General features: G+C 43.6%; 1 protein-coding gene across 1 annotated transcript in view; it reads left to right on the top strand.

Moving 5' to 3' along the window:
• hdac8 (histone deacetylase 8) overlaps positions 1–23,214 on the top strand; it is a 49,831-nt gene that overhangs the window by 8,017 nt on the left and 18,600 nt on the right. The window contains exons 5-9 of the mRNA XM_080742080.1: positions 624–736; positions 999–1,076; positions 1,339–1,447; positions 2,192–2,364; positions 6,262–6,356. Coding sequence (XP_080598206.1) covers positions 624–736; positions 999–1,076; positions 1,339–1,447; positions 2,192–2,364; positions 6,262–6,356 — 568 coding nt within the window. The remainder of the gene's footprint in view (positions 1–623; positions 737–998; positions 1,077–1,338; positions 1,448–2,191; positions 2,365–6,261; positions 6,357–23,214) is intronic.

Genomic DNA, 23,214 nt, shown 5'->3' with positions numbered 1-23,214 from the left:
AACGCCTCGCACCGCAAGGCGTTGTGTGCTTGTAGATCGGCTGTTTTTCACTGCTTTTGTGCAAAGGCCTTATATGATGAAGCAGGGCTTTACTTTGCGAAAAAACATACAGATATGAAACTTGGAGAAACAAGGTCACTGTCGGACGATATATAATTTATAACAGAATTTCACAGGACTTGACACTTTTGATTTCAGTGCATGTGGGAAAAGGAGTTTAATTGTTGTTGTCTCTTCTTTGTACTTGCACTTTGTTACTAGCTTTATTTTTATACTTGCTGTTTTGAAGTGCAACAAGCAAAGCAGCTTCCTGAGCGATAAATTAAGCCCATCTGAGAGTGAATTGGAAACACTCGTAATTAGTTAGAGCGTAGAACAGTTCTCTGTGTGTTTGTGAAAGAGTTGTTCAGTGTGCTCTCTATATTCATGAGGTCTGCTATAATTGACTTTTGCGACGTCGGTCTCTGAATTTCTGAACTCTTTCACTTTCTTGTCTCTCTCACCCTCTCTCTCTCTCCGTCCCTTTGTCCGTCTCTGTCTGTCTGTCTGTCTGTCTGTCTGTCTGTCTGTCTGTCTGTCTCAATATCTCTCTCTCTCTCTCTCTCCCCTTCTCTCCTTCTCAGAGATGAGGCGTCAGGGTTCTGCTATGTCAATGATGCTGTGCTGGGAATCCTCAAACTGAGGGAGAAATATGAGAGAGTTCTATATGTGGACGTAGACCTGCACCACGGCGACGGTACACACACACACACACACACACACACACACACACACACACACACACACACACACACACACACACACACACACACACATACACACAGCCCAGTGACATACACACAAAAGTGGACCTTCAAACTTAACATGCGGTTTTTTCCTTTTCTTTATTGTTTTATGCAATTAGACATTGACTGTCTGTCTGTCTGTCTGTCTGTCTGTCTGTCTGTGTGTCCATCCATTCTTCATCCAATCCATTGTGATGTGTCTCCTCTTCTCAGGTGTGGAAGACGCGTTCAGCTTCACCTCCAAGGTCATGACCGTGTCCCTCCACAAGTTCTCCCCTGGATTCTTCCCTGGTCAGTGACTGACGTGCCCTTTACAGTCAAATCCAATTAATCTGTCCATTTAACCTCTTTCACAAATGGTTGATCTGCTAGTTTCACTAATTCGTCATAAGATGAAATACATAAGTGGTTAATCTTTACATCCATGCACACAATACCAAAGCTGTGTGCATCCACTTGATATCAGTATTCAACCCTCTTTCATGCAATGCCTTATGATATAATATAAGAATATTATTGTGTGTGTGCGTTTGTTCATGTGTGCGTGCTATAGGTACGGGGGACCTGTGTGACACAGGGTTGGGGAAAGGTCGTTGGTATGCAGTCAACGTTCCAATGGAGGACGGTATCAAGGATGACAGATACTACCAGGTGTTTACTAGGTAAGATATGGACACACAAAGTTAACAGAGCACACACATCCAAATTTGGTGGACAGAAGATCAAAATAAAATAGGAAAACTCCAGTTTCCACACACTGCATCATGCTTTATAACAAATGAGTTATAAATATACAGCATTACCACCAAGGTTGGGTCACGTTTTTCGAGGCTCTTAATGCCATTACACACAGGCTGCGAATGGCGTGTGTAAAAACAGCCGCTCCCCATTATTGTCAACGAACCTACCCCACACCGGCGGCGTCAGACTCGCGGAGGCACGAGTTGACATTCCGAACCGGCGTTCCGATACGCCACTGTTCTATTTCCAGGCGTCATCGTGCGGTGAAACGTTATTTGTGTGTCTTTTCAATGGGTGTGTGTTCTCCCTTCAACATGTGGTAGCACGACGCTTCCAGTTGGTATGGAAGAGACACTGAACAGTCTGTGTATAAGTGGCCTTTAGCTCAGACTACAGTAAGACTCAGGAAAAGCTCGCATTTTATATATAAACTATGGTGTCTGTGTGCATATACAGTATTTATTTCTGATTGTTCCATGAAGATAAAATAAATATGTGTAATAAAATAAACCTATCGTGACCGCAGGAATTGACTTTATAAGCCCACCCCCCCAAGCCCCAACACTTTTGGCCAGTTAATGTAAACGGTAGTTCCCCCCCCCCCCCCCCCTCGACCGACCACCCTGTTGAAATCCCGTTTCCTGTCCACTTCCTGGTTTGTGCAGCGTGATGCAGGAGGTGCGGGCGCTGTTCAACCCGGAGGCGGTGGTGATGCAGCTGGGAGCGGACACCATGGCCGGCGACCCCATGTGCTGCTTCAACATGACTCCCGTGGGGGTGGGGCAGTGTCTGCGCTACGTGCTGCAGTGGCAGCTGCCCACGCTGCTGCTGGGAGGAGGTAGGCGTGCACGCGAGCGTGTCAGTGTGTATTTGAGTCTTTGTAGTGTGTATTACTATACTTGTGACAGCCAAATGTTAGCCATAGTAGAAAAAAAGTTATATTGTGAGCATAATTTATAATAAATTAGGTAACTCAACTAACCCTTGCATTGTGTTAGAAACCTGGTGACACTTTTGGTGTCAAATTTGACCCATGATTTAACTCAGCCCAAAGTACTCAAGTGACATCTGTGGTGTTAAGTGACCCATATACAGGAATGGATGTAAAGCCATTTATTTTTCATAAACCCAAAAAGTCTCTCTCTCTCTCTCTCTCTCTCTCTCTTTGAATATTGATCATACAGTATGTGGCGAATTGAGCCACATTTCTCTGCCGAGTCATATTTGACCCGTAACACCACAGATGACACAAAGATTCAAGTTAAATAATATAATATATTTTTTACTTTTTGGGTCCGATGCTGAACCCAGATTTCAGAGAGTCCTAGACCGCTGATTGCTGATGTTTTGACCAATATATTTATGATGCTTCAGCAACCAATTCTGGAAATAGTTTAAATTTTTTAGGATTTTTTGGGAACATTTACAGTAAGTATGTATGTATGAACCAGCTCCAGTGGCCTTGTGGTTGGAGAGTCCGCCCTGAGATTGGAAGTTTGGGTTTCAATCCCCTGGCTGGGTCATACCAAGGACTATCAAAAAGTGACCCCGTGCCTCCCTGTTTGGCACTCAGCATTAGGGCTGTCACGATATGACATTTTACATGACGATTAATCGTCACTCAAATAATTGCGATTAACGATTTAATTGTGTTTTTGTCATTGATAATTACATTTCTGTTCAGCTTTTAGGCTTTGAAGTTGCACATGGCAGATATGACACATAACCTAAATATACAAAGAAATGACTGACATATTTGACAACTTTCTACTTAAAAAATAACAATGGTAGTGGAAATAGCCGATCTACAAGCTCACAACGCGTCGCATCGCATCTGCTATTTCCACTATTTCTGAAAATGTTTGTCAATGTATGAACATTTTTCAACATTCACGATTATGACGGTTATGAACAAATATTTGAGATTATGTCAAATAATTACGATTAGACGATTATGTAATAATTGTTACAGCCCTACTCAGCATCAAGGGTTGGATTCGGGGTAAGTCCGCTGTGACATGCTATGGTCATGTCCAGGGGGTGTACATCAAGTTGCTTCATACGCTCCACTACAAAAAAACAGATAGGCTCCTGCCCTATGGGCCACATGGCTCTGCATTCGGCAAGGCTTACTTACGTATGTGAGGTTGTGCCATTTCAAAACTTCACGTGTCCTGCCATTGGCAAGACAGTGGATTTCCAGAGGATTGGCAGAACATTGGGCTTGTAGATCAGCTACTTTTGCTATGTTTATGACTTATCTCTGACTTTGTCGTTTAAATCGACCCATGAAGGTGGATTCTGCTTTTCAATGTGGAGTGGTTTCTTGCCATTTGCGGGTTTCTCCAAAAATTCTCTCCGTTCTCCATAAAATTAGGCAAAACAGACAGAAACCTGTGGAAAAAATGCATTTGCAGGAAAAGAGCAGTAAAGCCTGAAAGCTTGAAACGGCAAATCTGCATGTCTGCATGCATGCGTGTCAATGTGTAATGTAAATTATCATGTCTGGTTTGAGTATGCGCGTTGCGACTGTGTGTGCCGTTGCGCGACTGTGTGTGCTGTGTACTGTGCACGCCGCGCGTGCGCCCGTTAGACCATCGTGATGAATAATGGTCCTCTGTTGTACTAAATGCATTGCAGTCCAGGGACCATGTGCAATGTGTTTAGGTGTGTCTGTTTGTGTTCTGGCCCTCTCACACAGACAGACTCCATCTCATTCATTCACTCACTTGCACACAATTACACACATGCACGCACGCACGCAGCCACGCACGCACTCGCACACACACACACACACACACACACACACACACACACACACACACACACACACACACACACACACACACACACACACACGCTCTGTTCCAAAGGCCCTCAGCCCTACACCAGATGATAGCTACTAATTATACGACACAATGAAGCCATTTTACTCAACTACAATCCCTCTCCTTACTCTCTCTCTATTCCTTTCCCTCTCTCTCTCCCTATCACTCCCTCTATCATTTTCTTTGGGGTTTTTTCCCCTCTCTCTCTCTCTCTCTTCCTCCAGTTCTGTCAGCGACCATGTCTAGTCTGCTCTCGTTCATTATCTCTCTCTCTCTCTCTCTCTCTTTGTTTCTGTTGCTTCACCCCCTCTCCTCTTCCCACACTATTTCTCTTAATCGTTCTATCCTTCCGCCAACTGTTTTTTCCCCTCTCCCCTATTTCTTGTTCTTTCCCCCCCTTTTTCTGCTTTAAACAATCCCTCGTTCCCCCTCTTGTCAGTCTGACATTCTCCATCACCCACTTAACTTGACCATAGCACACCTCTCTCTCTCTCTCTCTCTCTCTCTCTCTCTCTCTCTCTCTTTCTCTTTCTAAACTAGAGGTTTATTTGCACAAAGACAGACTCAGCCATCAGGGCACAGTCACACATCTGCGTCAGAACAGCGCTGTAGCCAACAACGTAATGCTGAGGCTTCAGACACATCAATTTCCCATGTTGTCGTGCGGGTTGTGAGCAGTTGTCAGTTATCAATTCACTTCAGTTCATTTTAATGTTGTTTTAGTGCCAAATCACAACGAGTTGTCTCAAGACGACTTTACGTATAGCGCAGTGCCGGAGAACCGACATTGTCCGACACAGCTTTCTGGTGTGTGGTGCAACTGACTTACATTGGAGTAGTTGGTAGACTTGTCACGATTATTGCATAATCTTCCAAACGCAATTGTATGAGATAATCGCAATTATTTGAGATAATCGCAATTATTTGAGATAATCGCAATTATTTTGCATAATCGTTTCCGTGTTGAGAAATGTTCACACGTTTTCAAATGTTTAACAAAAATAGCAGAAATGGACTATCATAGAAATAGCTGACAAAATAGCTAGTATTGTAAGCTTGTAGATCAGTTTACAGTCTCTTGAAAGTAAATTATTAATACATTTCATCAAATGTAATTTCTTTGTATATTTTTGTCACATCTATCCTGTGCAATTTGTGATTATGAAGCCTAAAAACCAAACAGAAATTCAAAATTGTACTCTACTTGTAGTTTGCCAAAAACACAATTAAATCGTTAATCAGAAATATTTGTGGGACAATTAATCAGCAACTTAAATGTGTAATCGTGACAGGCCTAGTGGTTGGTTTAGAAAGAAACCTGCCACGTGGGGTCAACCGCGTCGCTTCTTTCCTAATTGGTTGACGCTCCAGTCACAGTTCAGCAATGTTCAACTCTGTGCTTCAGACGCGTTGAAAGCGACACATCGCAACCAGACACTGACCATCCATTCCAGCCCCGTAGAAGAATGAACGTGACCGTGCCCCTAATAACGGGTTTCAAGCTGGAACCTTTGAACACTTGAAGCAGCTGCCAGTGCCAGGTGGTGGTGGCCTTTCTCAGACAGGCTGGGGAGTGGGGACCGAACTCCAATCTCCAGGACTTGTTTGTGTTTTGATTGATTGATTGAAGACTTTATTAGAAGTTTATTAGAAAGCTTTTGGGCTTGTTTCAATTGGAGTCCCTTTTAACCCAAGTTTTTTACTGTGCATCCGTGCTGTTTACACATTTGACTGATGAAAGTCCCCTAATGTCTCTCTCTCTCTCTCTCTCTCTCTCTCTCTCTCTCTCTCTCTCGCTCTCTCTCTCTCTCTCTCTCTCTCTCTCTCTCTCTCTCTCTCTCTCTCTCTCTCTCTCTCTCTCTCTGTCTGTCGTGTCTGTCTCTCTATCACTCTATCTGTCCATATAGGAGGTTATAACCTGCCTAATACAGCTCGGTGTTGGACGTATCTGACCGCTGCAGTACTGGGACAGACACTGGCCTCCGAGATACCAGACCACGAGGTGCACACACACACACACACACACACACACACACACACACACACACACACACACACTGCTCGTACAGTCACAAGCCTTTTACATTATTCCCACACTGACACAAATGCTTCCATTCACTATCACTATCATAGACACACACACACACACACACACACACATATACACACACACACTCTCTCTGTGTCCCGTCTATGCTGAGTCACTCCATCTAATCAAAGATGGCCGCCAGGACCTCAATAAAGGGGTTTGTTTCCAGGTGACTCTGTGTGTGTGTGTGTGTGCGTGTGTGTGTGCGTGTGCGTGCGTGCATATGCACGCGCTCGTGCATGTTGGGGTTCTTGACAATTCTTCTCTGTCCTCTTCAAGTGACAGAGAGAGGCTTGTTTCTCTCTCTCTCTCTTTCACATGCTCTGTTTCTTCTCTCTCTCTCTCTCTTTCTGTTTAAACGACTGTCTCCAGCTCTCACTCTGAAAACTGAAATTCCCCAGCGGGAGCAAATAGGTCTAATTATTGTTTAATTTAGCTGGGGACCCCCTGGAACGCCCTATAGAACCCCTGGGGTTCCCCGGACCCGACTTTGAGAATAATTTCCGTAACGATTCATTGAACCCAACACCTGCACACACACACACTAGGGCATTCACGAATAGTGATTTTTAGTATTCAAATTATTCGACCTCAAAGTATTCGAATAGTCGAATATTCTACAGGACTTGCCAAACCAAACTGTCAAATATTAAGTAAGCTAGAGGCTGAACATTGTGAAAATAGCCGATCTACATGCTCACAACGCCTCGCAGCGCGAGGCGTTGTGAGCATGTAGATCTGCTATTTTCACAATATTTATCTGCAGAACCGAGTCACATTAACTGTAATACCTACAACTCATTCTTATGACTTCCTATCTAGACAAGCTTTATAAACTATATATTTTTTTAAGAGAAAACAATAAAACAATAAAAATAAGCGACTTCGGTGAACAACGTTGAATAGTGACTTTGATATTTGGTGAATGCCCTAACACACACACACACACAAACACACAAATATAATTTCACTTTTGTTATGTGTGTAGTGTAAACCTACAGTATGAAACTAAACACAGAATATAGCACAGTAAGTTCTGAGAAGTTTCTTTTTGAGCAAGCTTTAATGCTTTGCGGTTACAGAGAGAATTGGAACACGGACGAGAGAATAGAAAGGAAACAAACACAGACAGGTTTTGTACATAAAAAGAGCCAGAGCTACAGTAAACACCGCCATACACTGACACTGGGTAATATCAGTGTATGGTGTGGATGTAGTCGTGACACAAGCAGACATGTTTAGATCATAGACTGTAAAAAAAAAATATGGACGATGCGAAGCCGTTGGTTTCCATGCTGCGAAAATGACGTTTTTTTTTTGTCCCTTGTATGGGTGTCGCCATCATTGTTTTAATGGTACCCCAGGAATCACAAGGCATGCTATTGGCTGCCAACGGTCACGTGGAACCGCAGGGATACATGGGAGAATGTGGTGTTGAGCCTCCCGAAATAAAGCACACGAAGAAGAACACAGCAGGCTAGTATCAGTTTAGTTGGCCACGCCCCCCGCAAATGTATCTTCAATTTTAACATAAATGGGACCATATTTGCACAAAACGCATATCATGGTGATTGAAAGGGAGTTTTTCAGTATTTTCACTAGCGACAGGAACAATGAAGTATTTATGACAACGTTTATGGTTAGAAAATCAAAGGGGAAAACGAATGGGGTCCAATGTAGACAAATTGTTTTTGTTACCTCGCGGGGGGGAAACAGCACAACTAGCGGCCAAACATAGGAAGTTTTAGTTCCGTATTGGATTCGTTTTAAATCGGCGGAACTATGCCCCTGGTTTAGATCGATATATTTTCAAACAAATGAATTGCACACTCCAATCAACAAAGCTCCCTTTTCCATTTAGCACGATCAAATAGAAATCAATGAGTGAGCTCAAGTTTGAGAACTGTATAGAATAACAGCATCAAGGTCTCTGTTCTGTCTTTAGCTCTGATTCTGTCTGCGCTGTCCTCTGAACACACACACACACACACACACACACACACACACACACACACACACACACACACACAGTCACACACACACAAAGAGTCCCTTTCTCCAGTGGGTGATTTTGGGACTTTGTCCTGGTAAAACTTAACTTTGTGTGTGTGTGTGTGCGTGCGTGTGTGCATTTGTGTGTGCGTGCGCGTGTGTGTGTGCGCGCGCGCGCGTGCATGTGTGTGATGAAGGCGTCTCTTGTTTTCCCAGTCAGTCTGTCAGGGTCCAGAGTTACCTTTGACCTCATTAAGGGCCACTCACTGAAAACAAAGCTGCTATTACAGCAAGCAGCTGCCACACACACACACACACACACACACACACACACACACACACACACACACACACACACACACACACACACACTGCAACATGTAGGCCAAGACATGCAAACATATACACATTATCAACTAGCAAGTAAGTGCTGTATGTGCACTTGCACACACACACGTCCACTTGCACACATACAATAGATGGTGAGCCATGCGCACACACAGGCGCACACATAGCATGCATTGGTGTACGTGCACAAAGACACACACGCACACACACACAGCTACTGTAGATACACTCGTATGCAAGCGTGCACTATTTCTGTATTGAATGGTGTGTGTGTGGCAGACGCACTCGCTCTTTCTTCTCTCTCTTGATAAGAGGAGCATTTATCCATGATGACCAAGCAAAAGCTGCGGTTCCACTGACACAGAAACAAAAAGTACCTTTGTGCCCTTCTGCGCGTGCGCTGCGTGTATGTGTCCATCCATTTCTTGAGTGTGTGAGAGAGGGTGTGTGTGTGCGTCCGTGTGCATACACTTGAGTGTATGAGTGTGTGTGTGTGAGAGGGACAGAGAGAGAGAGACCGCACGCACAAATGTGCATGCAGTCCTTACAGTATCTTTGTCTTGATGTGTATGTGTTTGCCCACACACACACAGACGGCCATGCACGCCTATACACACGTACACACTCTCCCAATCCGTTCGTGAGCCTCCCATTTATTATCAACTGATGACTTAAAAATAGCGACGTAAAGAATTACAAACATCACAGAAAGGTGTTGGGTCATTTATTAACAATACAGCTGTAACGCACACTGATTACCAGACAAAATATTACACTGCAGATAACCCAAACAATACCCTCCCGCCACCGCTAATATCCCTACTATTCCAGCCCCATATCTTATAAAAACACTAGTAAAAAGTACCTTTTGTAGTTTTGAACGTGGAGTCCAGCCGCGAGGTCAAAGCAAGCCATTAACCTCCCCCTCCCATGGCCCGGTATTGTGCGCTAGCAGCTAGCTGATCCCCACTGACCTCCCATTGTGCGTTAGCGTCGGAGCTAATCTGCGTGTGAATCGGAGGGTAATGATATGAGACCGGGCGGGCTAAGAATAGATGTACGGGTCAGAGGTTAGTTAGGGTCCCTGATTAGGCTGGGTTTTTGGGGGCGATTGTTGTGATGACCTACTTGGTTTCTCTTTTGAAAGGTTGGGTGGGGTTTTTGAGATGGTTGTTGAGGTGTGTAGTGGGGTGGCTGGACACTTGTAGCAGACAAGTACGGACAGTGTTTCATATACGTTGCTCTGGGGCAGAAATCTCCGTATCCCTACTTGATCATGCTACAGCGTTAGACAGAAGCATCAAAAGTAGCAGATTCACAAGATTCATGCCGCGTTTCGAGCTTGTAGATCTGCTATTTTAAGTAAATGTACTCATAGTTCCATATAGTTGAAATTGCAAAGTTGAAAGTTTGTATAGAATATTGTGGACCTTCCGTGCGTTATAGGGGAGTCTTTCTGAATCAAGCCTGGCATTTCATCCTTTTAGGGGACAGGGCCACTTGACCTTTGGTGTTGTCAATTGTTTGAGGATACAAAGGCCAAATGCAAGGGCAGCAAGGCCATCAAATAAAACAGTGATTTAAAGTCCACAGAAATGATGGATACAAATGGAGAGTTACGGAGGATCTTTCTTTTTAATATATAGTATCTATCAATGAATATTAAAAGAAAAAAGATTATAAAAATAACAGAATTCACAGAAAGAAATAACCAGTATTTGTAAATCATTTGTGCAAACTCATATGAGTCAAAAGTATATAAATAGCCCAGTTTTCCAATGGTTCATACTGTATCAGCCACAAACTAGTAACTGGAAAGTTCAGACTCTCAAGTCACTCAGGTTAAGTGTCCAAATGATCATATTTGAACTGGGGACCCTTTGAATGTAGGAGTTTAGGCATACAATTTTGCTTGACTATGTTCCACAGATAAATATTGTTAAAATAGCAGATCTAAAAGCTCACTATTGTGAGCTTGTAGATTGACTGTTTTCAAAATGTTTGCCTCTTTCTAATATTATTTGACAATTTGGCCAATATTTGACCAGTTGGTCGTTTACAGTTTGTCTATTACTTTTGATGCCATAGTGGTCTTTTTCTTAAGCTTTTTTTAGGTATTAAAAAGGGCCTAATAGTCCTTAAATTGTCATTACTGTCATCTGGAGGCCCCCCAAAACATGTTGGTCTCGACCCACAGCTTGAGAACCAGTGGTGTATAAAAGGGTATTGACAGGAAAGAGGCAGATGTGAAAACAGTGCAGTCAGCTGGTCCACTGGTCAGTGTGGGCGGAACATCAAGGACACTGTGGCCTCAGCGCAGAGAGTTCTTTGAAGGACAGACGTAATGACAAACGGCGTCCATGGCCTTCATGAAGTTCCCACCGCCTTAACGACATGAAGTCTAGCCTGTCCATATTCTGGGCTGAAAATAACCAATCTACAAGCTCAGAGATGGGCAAAGAGATTTGGTGTGTAGAGGTAAAATCAATATAGTTGATTATATCAAAGTAACATGAAAAATTTAAGATAATAAAATATATAACTCTTGATTCCATGATGAGCATTACAACCCAGATGTCTCTGCCTTATAAAGGGATCCTCAGATCCATTATCCCTGGACATCCGGGATGTGGACATCAGGGATCTCCATATATGGGCATAAAAGGGATTTGTTCCCCTGGCATCACAGGGATCGCCACATCTCCATATATGGGCATAAAAGGGATGTGTTCCCTCTGGCATCACAGGGATCTCTCTAACAGGGCATCATTAATATTGATGACATCAGGGAACTCCATATATGGGCACAAAAGGGATTATGTTAGTGTGACATCACAGTGACATCAGAGCATGATGTCAGAGCAGTAAACCCATAGAAACCCATAAAAATGTGTACACAAGCTGTGACGTTTCTCATGGTAAACTGTGACCTTCGGTCGCAATTACCTTTTAAAGATTAATATTTCCCAACACTGCGGGTATGTATACCTGATTTATATATCCAGTTTCAGACGTAGAAACCCAGACAGACAGTGGTGTTAAACACAGAGCAGAGCACTGTGTGTCTGTCGACTAGAGGAATGCACTTCCTCTGAGCATCAGTTACACAGACGTGAGTCCTGACTGCACTCTCTCTCTGTTATTGTTAATGCTTCACAACTGAAGGTGTTGCATTGAGGAACGTTGCAGTTACTGACTGCACTCTTCACTGTTATCGTAAAATACTTCACAGCTATACGCAGTGCAAGTTCAAATTCGTTCCAAATTCAACAGATTTGCTGTTATTTTAACCACTTTAGCGCACTGCTTTTTTATACTTCTTTATAGATTCTGAAATGTATTGAAAATAAATAAATAAATGTTTTGAAAAGTAGAATATTTGCCTATAATGACATGCCCAAAGTAGGGACGCCATGAGATGTGACGCATTGTAAGCTTGTAGATTTGCTTTATGTTATAACTTTTATGATGTTTGAAAATGTTGACCCATAACGACTCGCCCAACATGGCCAGGTTGAAATTGTTTAAAAATCCCTTTTAAACAGGCTCTTTCACAACTGAAGGCCGTGCCGCGTTGCCAGCGCGTAACGCAACACCGTTTCAAGTTGAACTCGGTCCAAATGCAACACATTTGGTCCAAATTCAACACGGTGCGCGTCGATTTGGGGTTTCTGTGGTTAAACGTTGCAGAGCTTGAAGTCGGGGCGTCTGTGATAGTTTGGCTGTCAAGTTCAATCCATGTTCTGTCTTATAGCCCGGTTTTATGCTTCGTCGTACGGCAGAGTCGCATGCCGGACATACTGTAGCTGATTTTCAAGCCCATAACGGGTCGCGAATGTGACACGTCGTGGGCTTGTAGCTCAGCTATGTGGCGTGGGCGACACCGCCATAAGAACAATGTACAAACGGGGCTTAAAAAATGTGTTTTCACTATGTGCCGCTCCGTGTACAGTACCTTTTTCACCGCTATTGTTGGGTCACTTGTAAAGGGGACGGGCCTCTCGTGTTTTTTATTTTTCCCAAAGCAATCTGCTCTCTGCCGCCGCTTATGATTGATTGAACTTTCTTGGCTTTTGGTGGAGACAACTGAATCAATCACATCAAAGAGGAACAACAGAAAACCCACAGCCACTCTGTGCCTCTGTCTGTCCGTCTGTAGACGACAAAACATTATTATCCCCAGGGAGGAAAGGTTCACTTCTTCTTGCGCTGGATGTATTACACGGACATTCTTTTGACAACTAAATTGTACAAGCGGAGAAACTTTTGGTTCATAAGTTTAAAAGTTTGGTGGAAGTTAAATGTCGACCAGGTCTCCTCTTCAAGGGAAAGCCGTTCTGAATGTCAATGGGAACATTTCCAGAGGATAACCTGATGTACCCAATGCTGCTGGGCATGTCATTAGAGGCGAAAATGTACTGTGTAAAGCTCACATTACACTATTCAATGTAGGATGAAGTATGTACAATATACGGTATAATACATGCAGTTTTATGTCAACGTAACAATTTTAAGCCCCAGCTGATGTTGACACATGTAAAATAACACATATTTAAAAAGCATTCACAAACAACTGACTTATACATGGCCAATTCAATTTTCTGCGATTAATCTATAATTGTTTTTTTTATTAAACAAATAGTACAAAAAATCATATCAACGAACTGACAGAAGATTCTAACCATTAACCAATTAAGCATTTAAGCCCTATTTTATACTCCATCGTTAGTGGTATGAGCTTGTAGATCGGATCGTTTCAATACTTTTTTGACCATTCTTTCTTTACAAAAAATCTATACAAAGTCTAGTCCAGGGATTGATTCAAAAGGGCCTTCTTTTAATTTATTTTTATTTTTAGGCCAAGCCCAAATCTGCAATTGAGATTTGGGCATAAAAGGTGCCCCAACCACTCACACCAGCGCTCCATTCCCTTATATTGGACAATTTGGTGTGATCGCTCGAAAACCTATGCTCTTACTGTTCTACACTACATACAGCCAACTAGAAGTAGGAAGTTGCTTTTATAATGGGTATCTTAAAATGAAATATCTATTATTGCTAACCCTACAAAGTGCCTTCACCAGCCAACATGGTACTGTCCCCGAACCCCACTTTGAGAACCACTGGTGTAGCAGACTCACTGTGTCATAGAGTGAAGGCCTGTCATGTCATAGAGCAGGGGTCTTCAACAGGGGGTCCGGGACCCCTAGGGGGTCCTCAGAGTTACTACAGGGGGTCCTCCAAATCTTTTATATTAACAATTTGAACCATATTCTGAGAACTGTAGCCAAAAATAGCAGATCTAGAAGAAGCTCAGCGTTGTGAGTAGATCGGCTATTTTCGGTGTAGAGGGGAAAAAGAGCAGACTAAGTACAGAGTAAAAGGTCAAGTTTATTAGGTAATGACGGCTCAAGTGGTTAAATATCTGAAAACACAAATTGACATGAATCCAAAATACACTGATGATTGTGTCAAACAATGAAACTATATGGAATCTATGAACAGGTTGTGGGGGTCCCTGCTTCATCTCTCTCTCAACTAAGGGGTCCTTGGCCTGAAAACGTTGAAGACCCCTGTTATAGAGGCATACAGTGTAGCAGACTGTGTCAGATACGTAGATGTGAAGGCCTGTCATAGAGGCATACAGATTGGCAGCGGGGAAGTGTCCCGCCCCTCCACTTCCTACTTCCTCTCTTCCTGTCTGCAGGCACTTCCTGTCCGGCCCTGTGTTGTTGTCGTCAGGGGCACGGCGGCTCAATCAGCGGAAACCACCGGGAAGTGTGTGTAGCGTGTGTGTGTGTGTATGAGGGACTTTATCTACGCCTGTGAGTGAATATATCCTACTGTGTGTGTTCTTTCACAAATGAATGCCCCATAATTCATTGTACGATAGTGTTGCGCAAACGTAGAGATATTTGCTAAAAGCCCACAGAGCGTGCTGCACATTGGGAATTTGATATATATATATATGTGTGTGTTTGTTTGTTTGTTTTTTCTTGTAACATTTTCACCTATAATGAGATACCCAAAACAAGGACAAGAGGTTGAAAGTTGTTGAGTGTATCTGTGGGTTTTATAAATATGTATGAATAGTCTTAACAAGAGCTTGTGATAGGAGCTTGTAATTCATAACTACTGTACATTGGATCCACCTTTTTTTCCCCTCGATCTCCGGTTTGTGTGTGTGTGTGTGTGTGTGTGTGTGTGTGTGTGTGTGTGTGTGGAAAAAGGAAAAAGAAAGTTGTATGTATGTATGACTTTTTCTATTCACATGTTGGCACACAACACTGTCTGTGTCTCTGTGTATTGTGTGTGCATTTGTGGGTCAGTTGAGTTTGTGTGCGTGCGGGCGTTCGTCACATTTAAACTGCATTCTTTCCTATGAAGTGTACATGAGACCCCTCGGGGTGATGTTGCTGCACTATAAATAAATAACAGCTGAATTGAAGTGAACCTGTTACAGTACACAAACACACACACTTTATCAATACCCCTTTGGCTTATCCCCAGATGACCTCCGTTCGTTCCCACACGGGAGACGACAAATCCTTTGTTGCGAGGCCTTTTACGTCATTGTGATTGTGTTTGAGGAGACCAGGGCAAAATAAATCTAAGGGACTGCAATTACCCCCAAAAAAAGGAATGATCGTTCACAATTTGTTCATTATTCACTCAAATAAAAGGTGAAATAGCATTTATGCTGTTTAACATGGCCCTTAGAACACCCATGGTCACAACACCGTCACAGCGCGGCATTCGTGAGCTCGTAGATTGTGTATTTTCCGCGCGCAAACAGGTATAAATCATCCTTTAGCTTCCATTTTGTTTTGGTGTCGGCTAGTCCGCGCCCCTGGATCGCATAGATTCATTTTTAATGTCGTGCGATCAATCATCTCGTAATGGCAAAAGTTTTAGGTTTGACATTGGCTTCAAACAGCGGATGTGTCATTTTGAGAGAGGGTTTTTTTTTCTTGTGTGTTACGTAACGAGGCCAGTTTAGAAGTGCTGGGATATGGTTTATGTCTGTGTGGTCGTCATGGTGAGCATGACCACATGGAGACTCAGCGGCAGGGAGCCGAGGCCAGCATCCGGAGACACTGAGCGCCAGTGGTTCACATCCCTGTTTCTGCACACACACACACACACACACACACACACACACACACACACACACACACACACACACACACACCTCCGCTGGGCACGGGTTCAAATTAGGTCTGCAACAGTTAATTGAACAAATTGATTTTAATTGCAGATAATTACAATAATCAATTAATAATCAGTCCCTCTTGTGGGCAGGTCATTATAGGTCAAGTTTAAAAAAAATAAAAGAAAACATTTCAAAACGATTCAAAAATAGTGGAAAATCTGATCTGCACGTCATCAATTTGTTTAAAAGATATATATAACCGCTAAGATAATAAATAATACATATTTAGCAGCAAAACATGAGAATACATGTCCCAAGTGAACTTACACCAACATAATATTAAAAAGAATACACTACAGTCTGATTTGATATACAAAATGGACACTGACAGAGATGGAGAGAAAGTGATGGAGAGATGGAAAAGGAGTATAGAGGATAAGCGATAGAGAGAGAGAAGGGTGTACGTGCGTTATGTGACTGATTTGGACATGGAGACATTTTTCTTTCCGTGTCTGAAAACATTTCATTCATAGCGGAAGAAGTCCAGTTGTTTTCCGAGATGTTTTCTTTTTTTCTTCTTTTTTTCCCATGGTCCTCTCTGGCGCTGGGCGTCCTTCATAGCTGGAGCTCCATGCATCACACAGATCCTGCTGGTAGCTGTAAAAACAAACAGGCTCTCGCGTGCACGCTCAGGCACGCACACACACACACACACACACACACACACACACACACACACACACACACACACACACACACACACACACTAGCATGCACGCACACTCAAACACCCAGGCATACACACACGCACACACACTAGCATGGATGCACACACAAGCACACACACTAAGACACACATGCGCACACACTAGGATGGGACGGTAACCGAATTGTGTGTCACTAACTGTTTAGGACTAAATGACAAAGAAATACCGTAAAGTCATATTAAAACAAACAAAATATGAATATATTATATTTTACAATACCTTAAAGGAGTGGTGACACCGGCCGAAATTTAACATTATGGTACAGTAGGTCACGTGGTCTTTGTTGAAACGGTTTGTAAAGGGGGTGGAGCTCAAAGTATGCAGTATGGGGGCTCTGTGTTGCTGCCGACACGCCCATACAGCTACTGTAGCTGTATGGACGTGTCGGCAGCATCATTTGATTGGATAATTTAACATGGGGGTACATGACATCATTAAAAAAAAATGCTAATTTGATAGCCATAATTAGCTGTTTTGGCCGTGTCACGCCCCCTTTAAGAGAAGAAAACAACTGTACAGAAAGACATGTAGACCTAATTAATGTATGTTAAAATACATGTTTTATGCTCCATGTGAACTGCCCACACACAGGACTGCAACTATATTCATCGATATGACATCATAGATGGTTAACCACGGTTAAACAGCCACAGTCCAAAGGTCAAACATTTACCAAAATATTTCCACACACACACACACACGCACACGCACACACACACACACACACACACACACACACACACACACACACACACACACATACAGTACATACAGTACAGCCTACTAGTAACACGCCTCAGGGCGACATGCGACCTCGTGCCAATTCTTGGCCATCTATGGCCAGTGATGTATATCGGACCAGTTACTCATATATGGACACCCCTGGAACCCATATATGGAGATCCATGTACTGTATATGGTACATCCCTTTTATGCCCATACATGGAGATCCCTGTCTGAACGAGCCACACAGATATAGGCTGTCTTCCTCCATATATGGGCATTCCCATATGAAGTCCTGTTAGATATGAGCTTAATATTGATGACATCAGGGATATCCATATATAGGCATAAAATGGATTCCGTTAGAGTGGTTCCCATGACATAACAACATACAATCCCTTTTATGCCCATATATGGAGATCCCTATCTGAACCAGCCACACAGATATGGGCCATGTGTTGGCCATCTGGCCAGTGATGTGTATCGATGACATCAGGGATCTTCATATATGGGCATAAAAGGGATTCTGGGGAATACCCATATATGGAACTTTTACATAGGTGATGTCACCTGTGATGTCACAGTGATGTGTCAGGGGAACCACAGTGTCAGGCGTGACCACAGATATAAAAAGCTAGATACCTCCCTCCGGTGGGGGGGGGTTGGTCAAAGAGAGCTGGCAAGCCTCCCAATAACTCTATGCAAGCCTCCAGAATTCTGAGGCGGGGCTCTTGGGAATTCTGAAGGACGCTTCCTTGTGCGTCACAGAATGGGAAGCTCGGTAGGCCAATCAGATGCAGGACTGGCAGGACTCCCTCTCTCCCATTGGAGGGGGCAGAGTGCCTTCCGGAGTTCCACAGTTACGCACTTCCGCCAGCGGTGTTTGACCAGTCGCCCCAATGAACTGCAGCGGCGGAGGAGGTATCTAGCTTTTTATATCTGTGGGCGTGACCATCAGATATATATATAGAGGATAAGTGGACAAGATGTGCCGGTTTTCATAGTAAACTTGCGACCTACGGTTGCAATTACACACAGATTCACACTTACATGCAAACTTGCACAAAAACATATGTAGCATCGCAATGCATTGTGGGATTGTAGATCTGCTGTTTTCAGAGCTCAACACCAGACCACAACCAACACACGCACACATACACACACACACACACACACACACACACACACACACACACACACACACACACAAAGATACTCAGACGCAGACATGCACAGCTGTGCACAGATGTCTGTATGCAAACAAACACTAACGCACACTGGCACCATCGCACAACTCCGCAACACAGCGTTCTCCTCAGATGTGCACACAAGACACAAATAAACACACACTATCTCATAACACGTGCACAGTCGTGTAGTGTTTTCACATGAAGCTGTCCAAACTTCAAATGCACACGCGCACGCACGCACACACACACACACACATATTTTCCCTTGCTGTGGTCTACAGCAAAGTTCATGGTAACATTAATCTGTTCTTATCTTCACCACACACACTGAATGGGTCAGCTTTGACTTCAGGATCACCCCCCACCCCCCTCAATCTCAATGTGCCTCTCTCCCTCTCTCTTTCTCTCACTCTGTCTCTCTCACTCTCTGTGTCTCTGTGTGTCTCTCTCTCTCTGTTTGCCTCTTTCTCTCACTCTTCCTCTGTTTCTTTCTTTATTGGCATGACAAGTGAAACCATGTGTTGCCAAAGCATTAGAAATCAAAACATAATTATTGCAAATGAAACTCAAACTGTATGTCTATGTCTCTCTCTCTCTCTGGGCACTGAGGACACGTTACGGCTCACTTTCTAACCTTCCTCCAATGTTGTCGTCCGTGTCATGTTGTCTATTTGTGTTGTTGTTTGTAAGGTAAAGAGTCATTTCTGTACCGTGTTGGTCTCATCTCACATGACCACAGAATGTGTTTTCAATCAAGTGCTTTTTAAATTCAAAACATGTCCTCTCTGTCTGTCTGTCTGTCTGTCTGTCTGTCTGTCTGTCTGTCTGTGGCTTTCTCTTTCTCTCTCTCTCCATCCCCCCTTACTTTTAATTTGTATCTCTATTATGATGCTATTCCATCCATCATCCATTTATCCATCCATCATTCATTCATCCATCCATGTTCCTGTCATAACTTTCACCCTGACCTTTCTACTCCTCGTTTACTCAACTCCATCACTCCTACATACTCTCTCTCTCTCTCTCTCTCTCTCTCTCTCTCTCTCTCTCTCTCTCTCTCTCTCTCTCTCTCTCTCTCAGTGTCTCACCCTGTCTGTCTGTCTGTCTATCTGTCTGTCGTTTTGTCTCTCTCTTTCTCATATTCCCCATGACCATGCAAACAAAACAATCAGACAGCAGGAGACTGTGTGTGTGTGTGTGTGTGTGTGTGTGTGTGTGTGTGTGTGTGTGTGTGTGTGTGTGTGTGTGTGTGTGTGTGTGTGTGTGTGTGTGTGTGTGTGTGTGTGTGTGTGTGTGTGTGTGTGTGTGTGTGTGTGTGTGTGTGTGCGCGTGTGCGCAATCGCGCATGCACGTACAAGCGTGTGTGTCTCTTTTGCTGGACAGCAGAGACACTGCTTGCTGGTCTGCACAGCCACAGAGCACTGAGTTCATGGGAACACACTGTGTGTGTGTGTGTGTGTGTGTGTGTGTGTGTGTGTGTGTGTGTGTGTGTGTGTGTGTGTGTGTGTGTGTGTGTGTGTGTGTGTGTGTGTGTGTGTGTGTGTGTGTGTGTGTGTGTGTGTGATAAGTAACTCATGTTGGGTTGTGTTGGGACCAGAGGTACGACACAAAGGGGCTAATTTGAAACAGACACACACACACACACACACACCCACACACACTATTCCGTCCACATGCATATACAGTACAGTATATATAATATACATATATTTGCGCGCACACACACACACACAAATAAATACACCTACCGTCATCCATTTTTCACGCAAGCAGAAAGCTGTCTATCTCTCCCTCTCAAAGTCAAAGACACACACACACACACACACACACACACACACACACACACACACACACACACACACACACACACACACACACACACACACACACACACTGTCCAAACCAGTATTCAATAGTCCAGCCATTAAACAGGCACAGACTGGTCTTTGTCTTTCAAATAAGCAGGACTACCTTCTCCTGTTGCATCTTGGCTCTGCTCTGTCTGTGGACATCTGCTCTGTGTGTGCGTGTGCATGTGTGTGTGTGTGTGTGTGTGTGTATGTGTGTGTGTGTGCACGTGTGCGTGTGCTGCATTTGTACATCTTTGTTTTGCCAACAAATCTTAAAGCAATGTCTTTGATGACAGTTTAATCCGGGGGAAAGTATTCGGTGAGACGTGTTATGATGCAATGATTTATAACGGTGGATGCAGATATGATGTTATTGAGCTTATTAGCCCGCTAACGTCTGGCAAAGGAGCAACTATTCTTCAGGATGGATATGATGTGTGTTGGGGGAAATGTTGATTCATGCGTTGAACTTGTCTTGGAAGGCTGGACACATTTTCTGCCTTTAATGTCCCGCTCAAGTGCACTTTTCTTTGGACGCGATCGCTGTTGAGTTACACGCATTAGCTGTTGTCAGCGTCGAACTTGTGACTCTTTTAACACGTCCACCAAATAATCCTCTCGCTGAGGAAATAAAGATCACAAGATACAAGGCCAGAACTTGCATGCGCTCGCGCGCGTGTGTGTGTGAGACTGTGAGTGTGAGCGTGCATGTTCATCCACACACGCCTAGGGATGGGATGATATGAAAATGTCATATCACGATTATTGTGACGAAAGAAATCGCGATTTACGATATTATCGTGATAATCAAAATCCTTTATCCTGGGGCAGTTCGTTTACCAAAAAATAGCCGATCTACAAGCTCACAACGCGTCGCCTTGCGACGCGTTGTGAGCTTGTTGATCGGCTATTTTTTGGTAAAGACATCTGATAGATAGTGAAAAAGAGACTGTATCAAGTATGTATATTATAAGTACCTATTACCAATTATAGAGGATTTAAGTTCCCGGAACTGCAGCTCGGCAAATAAAAGGTGAATTGATCTCCAGTACATGACGGAGGACGTTATCACGATAAATTAAATCTCCACGATACGATTATCGTGAGCGTTTTTTATCACGATAAACGATAATATCGCTTATCGTCCCATCCTTATACACGCCTAATGGCCTGTGCATGCATACACACACTACTAGTGTACCAACACAAATAGTATGTGTGTGTGTATACACATGCATGCATGTGCATACACATTTCTATTTGTGTGGCAGCTTGCTTCTGACGCACTGTCAACTGAAAAAAAATCAAATACCCAATTTTCTACCATCCTCCTGTGGAAGATTTGCCATGTTTCTCTTCCTGTCTACCTCCCACTTGGCCAGGTTTCGGCTCACCTTGAAGTGTGTGTGTTGAAATGTGTGTGTTGAAGTGTGTGTGTGTGTGTGTGTGTGTGTGTGTGTGTGTGTGTGTGTGTGTGTGTGTGTGTGTGTGTGTGTGTGTGTGTGTGTGTGTGTGTGTGTGTGTGTGTGTGTGTGTGTGTGTGTGTGCGTGTTTGTGCGTGGGCGTGTGGTGACCCTAGCAGCCACCTTGACTCGTTCAGTGTGTTTGCGTGTGTTTGTGTGAGTGTGTGCGCTTGCCCAAGGCTTTCACAACAGCGTCTCGCTCGCACGCTGACGCACTTTGTGGGCGTCAGCGGTCCGGCCTGTTTGTTTTTACTTTCACCGCACCGAGGGCCGCGGACCAGACTATTCTCTGGAACAGAAGAAACTGGGGAGAATAAAAGGCAGAACGGGAGAGTTTTACATGTGTTTTGGTTGTATAAAACGCGCCTCGCTGTTGGCCATCCTGGGCGAATTCCATCTCTGGTTCTGGGTTCACAGAATTAAAAGGCCTTGATGTGCTTCGTTGCTAGTGTGCGTGTTGTGCACACAAAATAAATAACCGATCTAAAAGCTCACAATGTGCCATGCTGCGACGTGTTATGAGCTTGTAGATCGGCTGTTATCGGCTCGCAACACCAGTGTGCAGCTAAGTATAAATCCAACCTCATAGGCAGTCTTGGCTGGGAGTATTTACTGGAATGGAGATCAAATAGGGTTTGTTGTTTCATGTCTCTTGGGTCAGGAGTGCTCTGTGGAAATCCAGTGGGTTCTGATTTTGGTTCCCTCGGGGTCTCCTGGTAACATTCAGGACTGGTCTCTCTGGTACATTAGTTAAATATTTAGTCTATCATGTTTACACGCTTAGTCAACAAAAACATTAAAACCACCTGTTCTCCTCATGAAAGACATTAACCAGGTGAATCCAGGCGACAGCACTGAACCCTTATTGATTGTACATGTTATCCACTGTCAATCATGGCCCAATTAATCCAGTGCAGATGATTTGAATTATCTGAATTGTCATCAGTTCTAGTTTCTAGCATTTTTGACTGATTTAACGGCGATCATCTAGTCAGCTCATTCAGTAAGCACTAGGGGTGTCTTCTAAAAATCGACAAATCGACGCGTCGTTTTAAGCCCCGGGAATCGACGCCAATTGTTTGAGTCGAAGCGAAAATATATATTTTTTTATATCACCAGTTATAGCCTACTACTGCCAGTACTGCGGTGCACTGCTGGACTGGTGTGGTGTCATGTACTTCCAATGAGAAGTAGCAATTGGCGAACAGTTATTTATTGTCTCGCACCAGCGTCGGGTTGAAAGTGAGACGGAACGGCCAGAACGGTTCAGAACCGCCGCTTCGTT

Source organism: Nannobrachium achirus (assembly GCF_963921795.1).
Source record: "Nannobrachium achirus genome assembly, chromosome: 14".
Taxonomy (NCBI): Eukaryota; Metazoa; Chordata; class Actinopteri; order Myctophiformes; family Myctophidae; genus Nannobrachium; species Nannobrachium achirus.
This window is presented reverse-complemented; position numbering and strand designations above follow the sequence as displayed.